The 18,828-nt window shown below is 46.7% G+C and overlaps 1 protein-coding gene across 1 annotated transcript; it reads right to left on the bottom strand.

Moving 5' to 3' along the window:
- Nucleotides 1–5,481: 5,481 nt before the first annotated feature.
- On the bottom strand, nucleotides 5,482–18,609 carry PVALEF (parvalbumin like EF-hand containing). The gene is made up of 5 exons (XM_081180976.1): nucleotides 18,527–18,609; nucleotides 9,822–9,937; nucleotides 8,980–9,115; nucleotides 7,385–7,500; nucleotides 5,482–6,259 (listed from the first exon to the last, which is right to left on the bottom strand). The coding sequence occupies exons 2-5, from the start codon at nucleotides 9,925–9,927 to the stop codon at nucleotides 6,213–6,215; spliced, it is 405 nt and encodes a 134-aa protein (XP_081037102.1). The 5' UTR covers nucleotides 9,928–9,937; nucleotides 18,527–18,609; the 3' UTR covers nucleotides 5,482–6,212.
- Nucleotides 18,610–18,828: the final 219 nt, after the last annotated feature.

Genomic DNA, 18,828 nt, shown 5'->3' with positions numbered 1-18,828 from the left:
TAGTCTGTAATCGGTTGCGTTGTCATTACCAAATCCAGAATGGAGGGAGTTGATCCTGGTAAGGTGCAACTGGCTGGAATATGCAAGATAACTTGGGACAGTTACATGCCCAGATCCAATAGTCTGCCCTTGAATGAAAGTGTTTATTTACGTGAATCTGCAATAGCAGTGACTGTGTATTTAGTAGTAAAATTTACTGCATTAGGCTGGGCTTCCTCAGGCAAATGTGCCCTTCCTGCTTTGTCACAAAATCCCTGGGTGATACAACCTAACCTTGTGTAATTTAGCTTAGACAAGTCCCATGAAGTTTAGTGGGACTTCAAATAATTATGCACAGGACTGCAGGCATAAGGTTTTCCTGAAAGAAGCCTGGTTACTGTAATTTATTTGCATTGTTGATGAAATTCAGCGATCAAACAGTGTTCAGGGCTGTTATCCGTTGTAATTATGCAAAACTTGGAAGCACTAACATGAATAATCCTGGTTACTCACTTGCTGTGTGTGTGCATTTATACACATGCATGTTCCTGTGTGTACATTAACCTGACTTTGCATTCAATAGATGGTCTCTTTCAGGGCCACTATTAGGTAATAGCTCCAAAATGTTTGCTCATAGCAGGCATAGTAACTGCTAATGCAAGATGTCAAAGGGTGGTGTTCAAAATTCATCCCTGACTGCATCCTGAGTTCAAGGATTTGTTGTTCCACAAAACTGTGAGGCCACACTGCCCATTCCTGCTCTTTGGAAGAGGTCTGACTGCATGCATGCACCTATACGAAGCTGGTATGCTGTTGCTCAGAAAGTCATCCTTGATCTTCTACCACTTCCAGAGACAACAATACCAAACTACCAGCTGATCCAGATTACCTTCATGTGTTGGTCATGTTACCTTTTTGCATGAATCCGTGCTGAGTTACTCTAGTGCAGGGGTAGGCAAACTAAGGCCCAGGGGCCGGATCTGGCCCAATTGCCTTCTCAATCCGGCCCGTGGGTGGTCCGGGAATCAGCGTGTTTTTACATGAGTAGAATGTGCCCTGTTATTTAAAATGCATCTCTGGGTTATTTGTGGGGCCTGCCTGGTGTTTTCACATGAGTAGAATGTGTGCTTTTATTTAAAATGCATCTCTGGGTTATTTGTGGGACATAGGAATTCATTCATTTCCCCCCCCAAAATATATATATATATATATATATATAGTCCGGCCCCCCCCCCAAAGTCTGAGGGATGGTGGACAGGCCCACGGCTGAAAAAGGTTGCTGACCCCTGCTCTAGGGCAAAGATGGAGAACCCGTGGTGCCCCTTTAGATGTTGTTGGACTCTAATTCACATCATCCTCAGTCAGCATGGCTGGTCCACTTGCTGGCTTCAGGGTACTTTTGAATTTGCGGGGATGAATCTTGCAAACCAGAACTCTGGCAACTAGTAAAGGTACTACACACACTATTCAGTAGGAATGTGTAGAAAGGTGGGGAGTGCTGCCATTTTGTGCAGGCATTTAGCCTTGTACTAATCCTCTGATTCTCTCTGTGCAACGTTTGATCTTTGCAGTTAGCTAATTTCTAGGCCAATGCCCCTTTCAGACACAAATAATACAGCTGCATTATATAACTGATTATGCAGGGTTTATCTTGGAGAGTGGCCCAAGCCCTACAGTTGCAATGGAGCTTGAAAGAAGGCTAGCATTAGTAACCAGCAGGAACATTATATGTCTGAGCTTTGCAATATTTTCTAATGCAATTTAGAGCCGTAGCTTGACATCAGATTTAGGTCAAAACATCACTGTACATGAAACTGTTTATTGAATTCTAACATCTTGGCATCTTCTGAATTCAGATGCATTATTCAAAGTGATGGTTCTTAATGAAATGTTTGCTATTTTCAATCGTCTTTATGGTAGCACATTTCCATGGCAACAAACAATGTATATGCGAAGCTTCAGATGGCTGAAAGCAAGAGGGCTGCTCCAGTGGCATTGTCATTTATAGTAAATTCCAGAAGACAGATTTACTCTGTCCAGTGTTTCTCTTGCTAAGGTTATAAGCTCCACAAGGAGAGACAAATAGATTTCTCAGACCCCTTGAAACATCCCTATGGGAGCATAGCAACTTGTCTGTCATGTCCATCCTTTCTTGGAACCAGCTAGCATGATTATTCTCTTACACCACCCCACAAATCCTTTAACATGGATGTTGTATGCTGCAGTAGAAATCAACCATGGCCTTTTGAATCCTCTCAAGACCAAGACTGAAGTTACATGGCCATTGCCCTTTGTGTAGATTTCCCAGATATGAATAGGAGTTACCGTATTTTTCGCACCATAGGACGCACCGGACAATAGGACGCACTTTGTTTTAGAGGGGGGAGAACAAGAAAAAAAAATTCTCCCCCTCTCTGCCCAGCACCCCTTCAGTGAAGCGGCAGGAGGCGCTGCACAGAGAGGGGGAGAACTTTCCCCCTCTTGTTTTCCCGCTCTAAAACAAGGTGCCGTTTAAGGTGCGTTCAGGCGGCTACCTTGGAAGCCTGGAGAGCGAGAGGGGTCGGTGTGCACTGACCCCTCTCGCTCTCCAGGCTTCAGGTTCCTTTCGACCTGTTCTTTGGGGCTGGCGGGGGGGAAGCCCACCACCAGCCCCAAAGAGCAGGTCAGGGAGCAGCGGAAAGGCGCAGCGGAGAGGCTCCTGCCATAGCCGTGCGTCACCTCTCCAGCCGGGAGAGAGTCGCGGGGGGCTGCTTTAGCCCCGCGCGCGCTCTCCCGGCTGGGGAGGTGACGCGCGGCTATAGAGGCTCCTGCCATAGCTGCGTGTCACCTCTCCAGCTGGGAGAGGGTCGCGGGAGGCTGCTTTAGCCCCGCGCGCGCTCTCCCGGCTGGGGAGGTGACGCGCGGCTATAGAGGCTCCTGCCATAGCTGCGTGTCACCTCTCCAGCTGGGAGAGGGTCGCGGGAGGCTGCTTTAGCCCCGCGCACGCTCTCCCGGCTGGGGAGGTGACGCGCTGCTATAGAGGCTCCTGCCATAGCTGCGTGTCACCTCTCCAGCTGGGAGAGGGTCGCGGGAGGCTGCTTTAGCCCCGTGCGCGCTCTCCCGGCTGGGGAGGTGACGCGCTGCTATAGAGGCTCCTGCCATAACTGCGTGTCACCTCTCCAGCTGGGAGAGGGTCGCGGGAGGCTGCTTTAGCCCCGCGTGCGCTCTCCCGGCTGGAGAGGTGACACGGGGCTGTAGAGGTTCCTGCCATAGCCGCGCATCACCTCTCCAGCTGGGAGAGGGTCGCGGGGCTATGGTGTCTTTGCTCCATAGGACGCACACACATTTCCCCTTCATTTTTGAAGGGGAAAAAGTGCGTCCTATAGAGCGAAAAATACGGTAATGACTCCAGTCCGTGAGTGATAATTCACAGGGACCTGTCATCATGCTAAAATAAAACCCCAAAACAACCCTCTGGAAAAGTTCAACTTGTGGTGACTTTGCCACCCAATACATTTTGCTACCTGAGGCAAAGGACAACATAGCATCCCCCCCAATACCATGTACAGAAGCTGACTGGGCTGGCACCTGAATTTTATTTCAGTACTAGCAGTAGGAAAGTGTTCTCTGCAGGGTAGTTATGGAGATACCTGGCAAACTATGTGGCATGCACAGCTCTGTCCCCACAACCAAAGCATACAGCCAGGCACCTGCCACTTGAGCTGTATTGCCTCCCTCTGCCAAATGGCAAGGCTGGCCCTGCTTTGCCGACAATCATGTGATTTTCACCTTTGGAGGATGTGTTAAAAGCCAGTGTAGCACAGGTGCCACCAGATGGCGCTATTCTCTTAACCTCAAAAAAGCTGAGCTGTGCTGGATGGAGGAGGCTTCAAGTGCACATGGGCAACCTGTCTCTTGTTCATTCGCCTTTTCTTTTTTCTCCAAAGCAAGCCGATTTCTATCATCTTTACTTCAGCTTGCTAAGAGCCTGAAGGCAGAAAAGAGGAATCCCTGACTGAGTTGACAGAGCAGAACCTTCTCATCCAGAACCAGCCTCTCTCAGGCCATGTGCTAAAAACCAGCCCTCTTCTGAGCACATGACGGTTGAGATGCACTCTGGTGAAGTAGGGGCACTCTTTGGCTCTGCCACCGCTGCTCTGCCATCCTCAGATCCTTCCCAGCAGCCAGGGAGCGCCTCCTGGGGTATGAACCCTGTAAGGCAGAACTTTCCAAACTGTGTGCCGTGACACGTGTGCCGGCTGCAGCATGTAGGTATCTCGTACGAACAGTCCCCATGCTCCTTACGGGGGCTGGAAAGGGGTTAGTTTAACTTCTGGTTTGCTAGTAAAACTGAACGACTGTGTCACGAAATGATACGTGTCTAAAAAGTGCGTCACCGACATGAAAAGTATGGAAAGCTCTGCTGTTAAGGTTCGACAACCCATGCAGCTGTGGTAAAGTAAAGGTAAAGGTACCCCTGACCATTAGGTCCAGTCGCGGACGACTCTAGGGTTGTGGCACTCATCTCGCTCTATAGGTGTTTGTCCGCAGACATGTGATCATGTGGCCAGCATGACTAAGCCGCTTCTGGTTTACCTTCCCGCCGGAGCGGTACCTATTTATCTACTTGCACTTTGATGTGCTTTCGAGCTGCTAGGTGGGCAGGAGCTGGGACTGAGCAACGGGAGCTCATCCAGTCGCGGGGATTCGAATCGCCGACCTTCTGATTGGCAAGTCCTAGGCTCTGTGGTTTAGACCCCAGCGCTACCCACATCCCTGCAGCTGTGCTAGGCACTGCTCAAATTAAGGAGGATGAAAATCAAACTCTTTAGGGCCAGACTCGATATGAAGTTAAATGTGTCCTTGTATCTAACGTGCAGCTTAACGTGCAGCATGCTCGTTGGGGAGGGTTTGGGTGCGTTGTGATAATCAATAACATCAGAGCAGGCAAGGGAGAGTGAATGCAACACATGCACACGTTTCTCTCATCCGTTCTGAGGAAGATCCCTCTGAAGTTAGCAGTGGAGGGCTGGTCCATTAGGGCAAATGGGGCAGTGCCCAGCTAAGTGCAGCCAGCCTGCCTTCTTACAACCAGCCCAGGAGTGACAATGGCAATCTGCTTTCTTTTTCTTAGTCTCAGTGTTGCCCTCAGCAGGGAGGAACCTGAGGCCTCCTCCTGTAGGCCTCTCTGCCTTCCGCCCCAACAAGCCTCAATTCAGACACCACTGGAAGTGAGAATGTGACTTTGGGAAGAAATCCTAGCCCAATTGGCACATAAAAAGCACCTGGGTTCAGCAGTGTGGGCAGCAGCAGGTGTTCAGCTGATAATGCGGCCTACTGCTATTTGCCCAGGGAAGCAGGAACCTTCCTCACAGGACAGAGAGCCAATTTGTGGGGCTTTGAAGATCTGCCACTTGCTTTTCTTCCTGTCCCGTCCCGTCCCCGTCCCCTGCCCAAAGACCCCAATGAGGGTGAAACAAAAGCAAAGAGTCAAGACAAAGGAGGACGCAGTAGCCGTTGAGCTAAAACAGAAGGCTTTTATTTGCCTTGGACAGGAAAGGACCAAAGTAGCATTTTCCTTTGGAGCAAAACCCACTAGGCTCTTAACGGTTCCTAACTGGAAAGCTAGCAGGAAGGTCCAGGGAGAGAAAATATCTTGTCAGGATTTGGGCAGGCTGTGAAACACGCGCAAGCATTTCCGGTTCGCTTTCAGTCCTGTTGTCCAAAAACGCAGGCAAACCGTTCTCCTTTCCCCACCAAAAGCAGTCAGTCTACTACCAGGCAAAGTGGGGAGCAGCTAGGCCAAAGCTAAATTTGATGAACACAGACCAAAGGATGGCTTGCGACAAAGGAGGAAGCACGTGCCTCTTAACCATAATCACCCCTTAAGAGTTTGGAGAGCTGGTCTCGCTCCGTCACCATAGTTGGAGTCTGCCACTGCCGGGCCAGGTGAGATATAATCGCTCTGGGGCAGGTAGCCTGGGCCTGGAAAGAAACCTATTCAAGGGCTGGGTAGCATTTTGTGACTAACGGGCTGGTTTTCCAGTTTGGAGAGAGAGGCCTCTCTCAGCACACCCTGACAGCAAGCTGCAGATTCCCCACACACCCACCCACTGCATCCTGCAAAAATATTAATAATAGGGAGAGATCTTTCAAAAAGTGCAACATGATCATAGACAGGTAAGTTCCATCATCCCACCCCCAGCACAGCATTCTTGCGTAGGGAAACGGGAGGCCGTTCTTCTTGGTCTTTTCTACTTTTTCTTTGGAACCTTTTCCTTTGTGACCATATCGGAAAACTCTGCAATAGAAACAGGCAGATGAAGTAGGTAGGTCTGGTGTCTGGGGTGGGGGCTGCATTTAAGGCAGTTATTCGTTAACTTTTTGCCTTCCCATTAAAAAAAAAGTATGAATAAGCCAGTTCATAAATTTTGGGGACCACCACCAGTTCTACAGACAGAGCCCAAGTGCATGAGCAGCTGAATATTATTAATGCCCTGGGCCCCTCTGGGAGAAAGGGCAGGATATAAATTGAATTGATTGATTAACTAGTTCAGTGTTGGTGAGCAGACATCACTTGAGGGGAAACTCAAACTAGGGGCTTATTTATCTCTGCTTACCATTCTTCTTCTCCTTCCTGGCATGGTCTGCTATTTAAAGCTCCATGTCTGAGCACCCACCCACCCACCTACCTTTTTTTCCCCTTTTTGCTCTGGAGCTTTCCCTGCAAAAACCTGCTCTTTAAAGCTCAATCGGAGCAAATATCAATCCATGGAAAACCTGAATTGACACTGAGCACTAAAGCGCAGACCTGGAAAGAGCAGGGTAAAAGATAAGTGTGGGTAAGCCCTAGCCTAGGAGATGTAAAAAGGCTAGCATAGGGGATTTGGGGGTAATGGTTGGGAGACAGGCAATGTATTTGACCTTTATTGCTTACCAAAGTGCCCATCAAAAGTGGCCACAGTCTAGGCTTTTCTAACACTCTTTTTTAAAATGCTTTATTAGTTTTAAAAACAAAACAAGTACAAAACAAGACACTACACAACAATCAACAAAAGGCAATCCAAAACGAACACTGCCTATTTCTAGGCTTCTCACTTCCCACCTGTTCCAGGGCCACTTGTCCCAACAGTATTCCCTGGCAGTTTACGTAACTTTGCCATGATTATCTTCTGAGTACCTGGTTCTAGTGATGTCCTTTGGATCAGCCCCAGATGTGGTGATCGAATCTCAGCAGGAGCTCTTCTGCCACATTTTGCATTTGCTTAGGCTTACATACCTTTCCCCTTACAGTATTGGATACAGGGAACTGGGCAGGTAGACCCATCCAGTTCTAAATAGGACTAGGCGCCCTCTGCTTCTGAGCCCCCAGTGCTGTATACCCCAGAGATGCCACCATCACTGCCATGATACATTCTCTGCCCACCTTCAAAATCAATCCGGCCATCCCCATCTGTGTCAGCTGCTTGGATAATGGCTTCAGCCTCTTCATCTGATAAGGGCACCACTGGCATATTGCTGGGCACTGTTTGTAAGATGTACCTAAGGGCAGAAGGGAAAAGCTGAGCCTCAGGGAGAGGAAGCGTGTGGTTCTGCGATTACTCTTCAATCAGTAGCAGAGCCAGTATCACAAATGCATTGCAGGGGGTTGGACCAGATAACCCTTGGGATCTCTTCCAGGGCTACAAATCTAAGGTTCTATGAATTGGAGCTTCTTGTTTTGCAAGATATTCTAGCTCAGGGGTGGGGAACTTGGGGCTCCATCAGCCCCATAACTAATGGTAAGGGATGATGTGAGCTGTTGTCCCAACACCAGTTGTTCGGCCACAGGTTCCCTGTTCCTGTTCCAGGCTATACAGTAGGCTTGTTTTTCCACATCTCATGTAGCAGAGACATCTGCTCTTCTGGGACATCTCTTTTCTCCTGCTTTGGGATACAGGATTGCAGCAAGAAAAGAAAGGGAGAGAGGGGGAAGCTGAATTGCTGACAGACCTGGATGCCTATAGTTAAGCATGCAGGATGTGTCTTAATCGTCTTAGCCAAGGTTATCAAGTGCAATAGAGAACAGAGTTTGTCATTATTATAGATAGAAGTGGGTTTTGGCAGTGCAGCCTGACATGCCAGGATGATAAGAGTAGCGAGCCCAAACGTTTTCTGCAATAATGATTTCAGGCAGGGCTCTCCTGCGTTTTGTCATCCAAACACATGGGGTGAGGATTGACCGGGTAACGTATCCCAGTTCTCTCTGAACAGAACTGGCCCTCTTGAGTCCGAGAAAACTGACAGACAAGCAGCAGGTGGGTTGCCACAGGGAGGGTAATTTGACACCCAAAAGTGTGCTAAAAGGAGTGTAACCTATGGGAAAGCATTGGTCAGAAATATGTATTTTTTCAGTGCTGGGTCTCATCAGTTCACATATCTATCCTGGCTAAGGCTGGGCGATAGATCGTTCAAAACTGGTTTGAAGCCTGTATTGTGATATTGGTTTCATAATTTTTGACCTGGCAATATATCACGAAGTGTGTGTGTGCGCACACGTGCTATGCAAAAATCACAATGTGGGAAAAACTGTGCAGCCAGCCAATGCCTCTACATAGCTCCATCCTTATTTCACACATTGTGATATACTGGTATATTTTGATGTTTAGCTGGTGATAGATCACAATGTCGAAAACCAGATATTGCCCAGCCCTAATCCTGGCAACTGAGGGGCATTTGCTTCCCAAACCAACACTTAAAGGTCTCAGGCAAGCCCAGCTACCTGAGATCCTTTTTAGCTTCGAGGTAATCCATAGAGATTAAGTAACCTTCCAAAAATTATGTGTATGTAGAAATTCTTCTGTGTTGTAAGAAGAATGAATGGGTGATACCCAATGCTTGTCATACACAGAGCAGACCCACTGAAATCAACGGAGTTAAGCACATCGATTTCAATATACTCTTGGTTTGACCAATGTTGGGTGTCGTCCCAGGTTGACTCCTCCTGGCACTTGGCAACACTCCACAGCAGAGGTTTCTTACTTTATTTCATTCCACTCAATGAATCCACTCCCGTCTTTGTCAAGCACTTGGAAGGCCTTTCGCAAGTGTATCTCCCGGTCGTCTGATGTCAGAAACTGCCGCATATATTCAAAGAACTTGGCGTAGTTGAATGAAGCTGCAACAGATTGGGTGGCTTTTAATTCAAAAACTGCTTTGTTACGGTGAGGTGGTTTTTGGGGGCTGAAGGACTTTACAGAAGTGAGGCGAGCATACAAGGCACAGCTACCCAGACCTCCAAAATGGGGCCCCAAAGGAAAAGAACCTGTAGACACTGAACCAAAGATTTACATTTATTTAGCAGTATGGTTCATATTAATGATGATCTCTTGTAGATTAGTTAACCTCCTGTTATACTCATTAATCTGTTGTCCACCCTTTGAGTTCAGGTTTGTGAGGAGTGTTCTTCTAATCTTTTTCAGGCCAAAGGCTGCACTGACCTCTGAGGACCATGTGTCAAGGTGGGCATGGCTGAAGTGAAAAGGTGGGTGTGGCCAATTAAAAGAGACACATTTTGGGGATCTGGAGGGTTACAAAAGCCATTCAGCACCACAGTGAGGTACCTATGAGAGAGGTATATGCACACACAATATTTGTTAAAATCTATCACATTGGGTGGCCTATGCTATGGGAACGATCAGTAGATACTTTTTGAAATAATTGGGGGGGGGGCAAAAATCCAGGGAGGGACTGTATGCAACCTTTGGGTTGTGTGTTTGAAGGTCAGTGTAAGGGACTGAGGAGTGCTTGTTGCTCCAGATGAGCTAATCTAAACATCTGTTGCAGATATGCACTGTGGCTTGCACCCATAATCTGCTCCTTACCATGATGCCTCATGTCTGAAGGCAGCAGGTCAATATCCTTGTCAGACAGGGATGCCCCCATGGCCAAGGCCATCTTCTTGACTTGGCAAGTAAAATCGTCTGCCATACCGTTGTTGCTACAAAAGAAATGGAGTGCGGATGTAAGATGATGCAGTTGTATCACACATAACGCATCAGCAACGCTAGTCTGACTTGAGTGTTCCCCCTTGTCTCATCACAATCTCCTCCAAGCAACTTCTCTGCAGAGAAGGGGGGGCAGGTAGAGAAGTGGAAGAAGCCAAACAAATCCCAGCAACTCAAAAGCAGCAGGTGAATCTTAGGAACTGCTTCAAAGCAGTGTTTATGAAGCACATTCCAGTGTGGAAAGTGCTTCACATAAATATCTCTGCAATCCTTATGACAGCCCTATAAGATGATCATGCTTAATACTTGTACGGTACTTTAAAATGTTCAAAGCACTTAATGCGCGTTACTGAGTTGTCGTTCCTTGCAATAACCCTGCAAGGTAAGTCAGCATTACTGCAGGTGGGGCGAGGGAACTGAGACTCAGAGTGACTCCTCCTCATGGCGGGTAAGACAGTTAAACTAGGTTCTTTGTGATTTGTACTGCTGCCACCGGTCTCTTGTACTCTTCCTTGGTCTTTTCCTCAAGGAAGGCCCATGGCTCAGTGTTCCAATCCACGCCATATCCAAGTAGGACTGGGAGAGTCTTCTTTCTGAAACTCTGGGGAGTCATTGCCAATTGCAGTCCTGAGCTAGATGGCCCGATTGTCCTACTCAGAATAAGGCTGCTTCCTTTGCTCTTCTCTATATGCTACAGTGGTACCTCGGGTTACAGACACTTCAGGTTACAGACTCTGCTAACCCAGAAATAGTACCTCAGGTTAAGAACTTTGCTTCAGGATGAGAAGAGAAATTGTGCGGTGGCAGCAGGAGGCCCCATTAGCTAAAGTGGTGCTTCAGGCTAAGAACAGTTTCAGGTTAAGAACGGACCTCCGGAACGAATTAAGTTCTTAATCCGAGGTACCACTGTATTTTTATTTACTCCACAGAAGTATGTCTTGCATTTGCTTCTGAAACAAGTTAACCAGTAAAGCTATCATAAAGTGTTTTTTTAAAACAACAGCAACAACACAACAACATAAAACTGAAGGATACTTTTTAGGATGTTCAATCTTACAATGTAACCAACTACGGTACATATACTAATTTAGAGTTGTTGCAGGGTTATCTGGTTCAGTAATGAGGGGTGGAACTGGTGAACAGCAGGACCCAAGGGCAATTCAATTTCATCAGTGTGAAAAAGCCAAGACTCATCTTCCGCCACTCACACCCTTTGTTGAGGGTGAAGGAACACATAATGTTTTTTTTTCAAGAGCAACACTCTCTTGGCATTCTGCCCAGTTGTGTCTTTCCTTTCCTCTGCTCTGTCAAACTCCTTGATTATTATTTTTTTAAAAAAGGTTCTTCAACTTTACAAGAAAGCCAACTATGCAATGCACTGATTCCTCCCCCCGCACCCGACATTATTATGTTACCAATAAATCTCTCCCCCACCAGCAATCCCCAGAGTAATTTTGCACTGTTTCCTTTCTAAAATTAATACGGTGGTGAACAGACAAATAAAGGCATGAATGGTCATGCAGAACACAGTTGTTTCTTAAAGGCTTGTAGCTCATCTCGCGCATGAGTGGGGGATGAGGTACAAATTAATGGCCGAGTCAGCATTCAGCTTGCTAGCACGCAGGGTCAGCCCAATACGTTTTGGCACCTGAGGCAAACCACAAAATGGGAAGAAGGGGTGAGGGAAGAAGTGCATCAGGAACAAAGGGGAGGGGGGCAGGTCAAATCAGATGGTTGAAGTGGGAATCAAAGGTCAGTTGCGGTTGGGAAAGGTGCCTGCCCTAAATCACACCGGGAAGGTGCAGCTCCACCCCAGAAGGCATCCTCCACCATTTCTTCTCTAGGGGTGGGAGGAGACCAGCAATGCCTCCTTATTTGCCAAGAGGTTGCTGTAGAGGTGGCAAGAGGGGGCTGCTGAAGAGGAGTCAGATCTGGTCTCCAAGGAGTGTGCTGCAGGCATTGCTGTGACTGCGATAGCAGCAGCAGCAGCAGCAGGTAGTGCATTCCTTGGAGGCCAGATATGTTGTCCCTGTGGATCCTGCCACCTGAGACAGTCACCTCACCTTGTCTCATGGGTGGGCCATCCCTGCTAGTATGTTAATAATAATAATAATAATAATAATAATAATAATAATAATAATAATAATAATACCCCGCCCTCCCTGGCCAAAACCGGGCTCAGAGCGGCTATCACCAAATGTTTAACATGTTAACATAAAATTAATCAATTAAAATACCTCCTAAAATCAAATCAGGATCAGAATAAAATCCAATCAGATGACAACTCGCAGATTAGGGTTGGGGACCTTAAATGCTCACCAGGCCCAACTGTGGACACTTAAGTTTTGAAGCCAGGATCAGCCTACAGCTAAGGAAGGGTGGCCACCTGTGCATCACTGAAAAAAGGAAATGCATCACCAAAAAAGAGGGCACTTACTTGCATAAAATTTGCATAACTGATATAGGTCCAAAGCTAGGAATAATCACCACAATTTAAATAGAAACACAATATCTGTCACTATAGAGGTGAAGACTGTGATGGGTGACCTATGTGCTTGCTCAGTCTGCAGTCCAGTTTTATCTTGCTCTCCCTTCTTTATCTTTGAATTGGATTTGGATGGGACAGCCCTTCAAATATAGTACTCCTTTAAAAAGAGGACTGTCCCCATGAGGAAGAACACACAGGCACCCTGTAACTGAGAGAGACAGGGCCAGCCCTGTCATTTGGCAGAGTAAGGCTACTGCCTCAGGCAGCAGATGTGGTGGGTGGAGTGTGGACAGAGCTGTGGTCAACACATGGCCAGGCTTGTACTCATTAAGCTAGTCTACTGCCCTCAGCGGCAGTGGTCGAACTCTGTCTCATCACCCCTGCTGAAGTATCTGTCAACTGCCTGCTTCTTCGACTTTCGTACATGGGATGTGGGAGGCGCCATTTTGTCCTTAGGCCACAAAATTCCTAAGGTCAGCCTTGCTGAGGGAGATGCCATGAGCAGTTGTTTTATATTAAATTTTATGTTCCTCCTAAGATATATGGCTTCTAGGTTCTATGGGAGAGGGGCTGAACCCTGAAGAATCAAAACTTTAATAATGTACATACTAACTAGCTTTTTAAAAGGGCACACACACCCAAAATCCATCCAAGGCCGAAGAGAACATAAATTTACTAGGGAAAGATGCAACTCTGCCCCCCCCCCAAACACCCTACCAGTACTTTCCCTGGTAAATAGGGACAATGGAGCATATGTAGATTGCATGATTATTAAAAGAGAGATGTTATTCACTGCCACACAGAGAAGGGGAAAGAGCCTCCGGATTAATTTGCAGCTGCATGGATATTCTGTAGAATATTCAGGAAAGGCTGCTTCTGTGGGGAAGAACAAACAGGCAACTGAATGCATCATTTAGACGAGTTGAGTGATTGCTGTCATTGTCAGCTTTGATGGAAAGTCTGGACAAGCGTATGCCAGGGATGATTAAGGACTGCCATTAATTGCCTCAAGGCTTGTGCTAGACAACATCTTTAGGAACTCATTCAGAACTGCTCTTCCACTCCTAAGACAAGCCACTATGTCTACTGGTTCATACTGCCTTGCAGGAAGAGGGACGTGTAGCACCTTCCCTCCATCTCTGAAACCGTTTGCCTTCACAGAGGTGAATCTTGGGTGATATAGTCGTGCGTGTGCGTCTGGATTCAGCCCCACATGGTGGAGTCATGCTATTTACCGAGATTATCTCCCGTTTAATCCGAGGGAAGGAAGCTTTCAATTGCCTGCTAAAACCACAGGCAGATTTCAAATTCCAGTAAATCCTGTTGCACTGAGCTAGCTGCTCATCTTGCCAATCAAGCTGACTGGGCTCAGCCTCTTTGGCTCTTTCCCCCTCGCTGGCAGCCAAGCGTCTGCTAGACGAGCTTAACTCCTGGGTGAGTCACCCTCACTTCCCAAACTCTGCAGTGCACACTTCATTTAACAACAACAACAGAACGCCACTGCAAAATGCTGGATTACAAAGGAACATGAGTGGATCAAAAAGGGAGGCTGGTGGTACATTTTTTTTTGAAAAGGAGATGAAAGACAAGGCCGGCTCCCACTCTCAGTAGCAAGGAAAAAGGAAACCCGAGGGCCCGATCCTGAGGGTGTGGTCTTTTATCCATTAGGAAATGATGAGTGAGGTTTGTCTGTAGATTGTGGAAGTGTTGACATTTGATTATGCAGAATGTAGGCTGGTGTGATGCAGGAGCTTATAAAAGCAACGTTTGCATCCCATGATAGGAAAGCAGGCCTAGGCAGAAAGGCAATCCCTGCTCCCCACCCCACCCATTCTTCTTCCAGCTGAAACTGGGCGCGGGGGGGGGGAGGCATTCTGGCACGTCTCTGGCAGGTTCTCCAGAGGGCAGATAAAATTGCATGCAGCTTACAAGCTGCCAGTTGGCCACACTATCCCAGAATCACTGTCACTTGGTATACATGAAAGCATATTGGATAAATCGGGCTGTAAGCGTTAGGAAAAACACTGAGCGTTCCTTTTTGGGTTAGATCAAGGGTGGCCAACATGGGCTCCAACTCCCTTCAGCCCCAGCCAGAATGCCAGTAGCTCAGGGAAGATGGGAGTTGCAGTCTAGAAAGATCTACTATGTAAAAGATATGCAGACTAACGTTAGTTCCCGGCTAAGTTCTGTTCAATGTAGAGAAAGATTGTTGCCTTTGCTGACCCATGCTGCAAAGGTATAATCAAGGCCACATTTCAAATTCACACCTACAGTGAACTCTGTTGCATCCCATAGGAGAAGTTAATATTCTGGATGAATGCATCTGCAGGCAAATCAGCCGTGCCAACGCCAATTGCCAATTGCCTTGCACTCCTAGTGTGGCCTCATGGTCGCTGAGTTTGATATGACCTAGGAATTCATTGGGTTGAAATTGTTTTACATATCTATTCCACCAAGTTCTTCAAAGTAAAAGCTATCATTCAACTTTGGTGAAATACTGTGGGGATTTTTAAAATACTGCTAGGGCACAAATGGAGCTAGACCTAGCTGTGAGCATCTTGAAAAACGGGACTGGAGCAGTGTGTTAGAGGGTTCCTGTTCTTAGCTGGATGAGAAATAGACTTTCATACAATGTGGCTTCAGGTCTGAGAAGGCTGCAAATCAGTGACCTGAGAGGGCAACCAGGCTAGATTGGGGTGAAATGTTGCAAGCCTAGATCACGTGACACGTGAAGAACCTTTAGGTGTCCACACCCTGATGTGATCATTTTGTTTCCTAACGATCTTTCCCACCAAGGTGGGCCTCTGTGTGAAACCTGTTACGTGCAAAGATTGCCTAACCTGTCCCAAACCCCTAAAAATGCAGTGCTCCATGGCAGTGATATAACTGGAGATTAGCAGAGCAAACGAACAGTTGCCTGTACTATTGTCCTTCAACAGGCTCTGTCGTAGCTCGTCTTTCCCAGTATTAGCACTCTCCTGAGGAAACTGAATGCAGCTGAAACCAAAACTTAGTCCTTTCCTGAAGCTAGGGAAGCAGTGCATTGTGCTTCATGAGCCTGAACTTCTAGGAAACACACATAAGTGTGCAATTGGACAATTCTTGCCTAGCAGCCAGTTGTGTAGGCCTCAGACCTCCTCAAGATTTTCTGCTTCCTTGCCTCACTTGGGTGACAACAACTTGAAGGCCTGTCCTGACCCCACTTAGTCCTCCACACTTTCCTCTTTAAACTCTACGACATATATCCTGACACCCACTCTTCCATATTACTGTAGTGGGAGACTTGTTTATTTCTGGGGCTTGGCTGGGACACTGAAGAAAGCTCCCCCTCTTGTGCTCGTCTTGACCCTTCCATTGCCTCCTCTAAGGGACTCTTATATTCGCAAGGCAACGTCTTGTGATGTGAACTAGTTCTAGGATTACACACACAGTCTAAATAACTCAGCTTTCCCAATGGACTCCCCATGTTTTGTCGGACTCTGCCTGCCAAGAGTTTATTTCGGAAAGGACAAGGCAGTTCTTCTCCCATGACTTTTGAGCATACAGGGAGATCAGCCATTTTCATATGAGGTAACTAACTCAGAGACTGTTTTGCTGTTCACAGAACTGAATAGTGAAGCAATCCATTTGGACATGTGAAGGCATGGTAAGGGGATGCTGGTGTGATCCCAGTATTTGGACAAAAATATATTCACTAGTGCTGGTTGCCAAGCCATCTGGCACTGTGGAGGTGTCATTCCATAATATTGCCCATGGATACTCCCGGATGCTGAGAGACCCTCCGTAGGCGTTGTACTTTCTCACCTCTTCTGGAGACATGTCTGGACAACCCTCTTATTTTACTACCCCTCTGGGATTTAAAGGCTCAAGTGTCATTTGCAAAAAGTGCCATGACATGGAGGCCCTCTTGTCTAAAGTAGAAAAGGGGCTTGCTGTATTTGTGTCTTTCATGTTCCACCAGCCCCTTGGTCTATTTGCATCTTTGAAGCCCTCTGCCTTCACGAAACATTTTCTTAACTATCTCTAGCGTTTGAGAGTTGGACTTTTCCAACACTGACATTTTGCAAATCATCTCTCCTCAAGTTCTTTCAGAGACAGCATTTAAATGTCTTCCCCCCATAAAAATAAAACTGCATTTTCCACCCCCTCACCGGCTCTAATTTATTCTATGTCTTTATTTAAAAGGCTGCACTTAGCAAACTGTTGGCACCAAATAACTGCACAGAAGTTGTAGTAGCAGCAAAAGCAGGCTGGTGCATTGGAGTCCTGAGTAGGCAAGGGGAAGTAATTCAATTCAGTTTGCATTTAAAGCCGAATCTATCAGATTTGCACTTCCTAAAACCACAGGAGAGCAGAAACCTATTCGAATTTTGTGATGAAGCTCTCCAACCAAACAATGTTTACAAAAAACCATAGATTGCAGACCCTCCAAGTGTCCCTATTTTCCAGAGACATTCCTGATTTAGAGAAGCCGTCTTGGTTTCTGATTTGATTCCAGAATTTCCCAATTTTCCTGAGGATGTCCCTGTTTTCATTGGATAAATGTTGGAGGGTATGAGACTGGAGACAAACGTGCAGACAAGGGAATACATTGGAGATGATAACGTACAAAAATGCTTTGTAGTAGGAGGAATTGCCTGCAGAAATGTGTAGATTGGTCAAAACTGCATACAAACATGTTTATCAGAAGAAATTCACCCAAGATTGTTGAAGAATTTTCATGAGGACTTTTAAAAATAAAATTTGCAGGTTGCTGTAGAAATGTGGAGAACTGAATCCAAGACTGGGAAAAGGAGAAACAGAGATCTGAAATGGGCAGATTGTTCCATCTCCAGTCCTGAGCCTGTGGGTGTAGTCAAAGCATCACACACACAGGCCTTGTTTAAGGGTCACATTTAGCCATCGTTAGCTATCGTTAATGGCTTACATTACAGGTAAAAAAAGGGTAAAGGGACCCCTGACCATTAAGTCCAGTCGTGGACGACTCTGGGTTTGCAGTGCTCATCTCGCTTTACTGGCCGAGGGAGCCGGCGTTTGTCCGCAGACAGCTTCCGGGTCATGTGGCCAGCATGACTAAGTCGCTTCTGGCGAAACCAGAGCAGCACACGGAAACGCTGTTTACCTTCCCACCGGAGCAGTACCTATTTATCTACTTGCACTTTGACGTGCTTTTGAACTGCTAGGTTGGCAGGAGCAGGGACTGAACAAGATAGCTAATAGCTTTGCTCCTCCCCTAGCAGCAGCAACAAAGAATGACCCCTGACTTAGCACTACATCCAAACTATGGATTATGGTTTCTCATCTGAATCCAAAGTTTGTTCTTGGCTTCCCAGTCAGGGTTTAACTCAGCAAAAGAAACCACAATATCTATATTGGACATAACACTACGCCCAGGTCCATGGCCTGTTGCATCCCACTCTCATACTAAAGGAACAGCAACCCAGGAGCCATCTCCTAATTCACAGTACGCCATTAATCAGGGTATAGCATGAAGAGCCAACTGGCCCCCACTTTTCAAAATCCCCTCCTTCACAAACAAACAAACAAACAAACAAACAAACAAACAAACAAACAAACAAACAATATGCATCTGCCACTACCCTTTATCTTGGCTATCCTTTCCACAGCAATACCACCACCAATTCCTTTATTGCAGCTTTCAATCAGTGGTTTCAGCACCTGTTGCCTGAAATACCATGGGATGTTAGCTTTCCAATGTGTTGGTTTTCCATAGCCATCCGACCTATGCTGTGCACCGCAGGTGTTCCATGTGAGCCAGGGTCACTGATTTGATTAAATGCCAACAGCCTTTTTGGTTCATAGAACATCCCTTCGACAAAGCTAGTACTGTATTCCTAACCAGTTTACTAAGCTCTCGAACTGTTCTAGCTCTCAGAACTGGATTGTTTGACTGCCTTCACTAGTTCCACTCTTTCCCTCTTTCACTAATCACAGGGATTTTCTGAGTGTGACTCTTAATGCTCTTGGAAAAACTTAGCAGTTATTCTCTAGCTGTACCCTCCCTCTGACTACCATATTAATACATTACCTTGCCTCTCTCTAGGCATTGACTATATCCACAGCAAGCACTTACCTCCCGCAGAATTTCCTCAGGCTGTGTCTTGGAGGCTCCTTTTTGGAAAGCTAAAACCACCTCCCTGGCTTTTATAAGGCCAGGTCCCTTTGCTCAGCTTTGCTATTTATGGCAAGATGCACCTGTCAGGGATGCATCCTGCAATTCTCCTGGGCCCTTTCAAGACGCCAATGGGTCATCTTCCGGGGTTGCATGGTATTATCAATTGCTGCTGGCAACTGGATGCTTGGCATCAGATATCATATTGGCCAAAGCAAAGATCTGCTCCCCACCAGACAAACAAACAAACAGGAAAACAAGTT

This window comes from Podarcis bocagei, assembly GCF_964188305.1.
Source record: "Podarcis bocagei genome assembly, chromosome: 2".
In the NCBI taxonomy this organism is placed as follows: domain Eukaryota; kingdom Metazoa; phylum Chordata; class Lepidosauria; order Squamata; family Lacertidae; genus Podarcis; species Podarcis bocagei.
The sequence above is the reverse complement of the archived record's forward strand: the minus strand, read 5'-3'. Positions and strand labels throughout refer to the sequence as shown.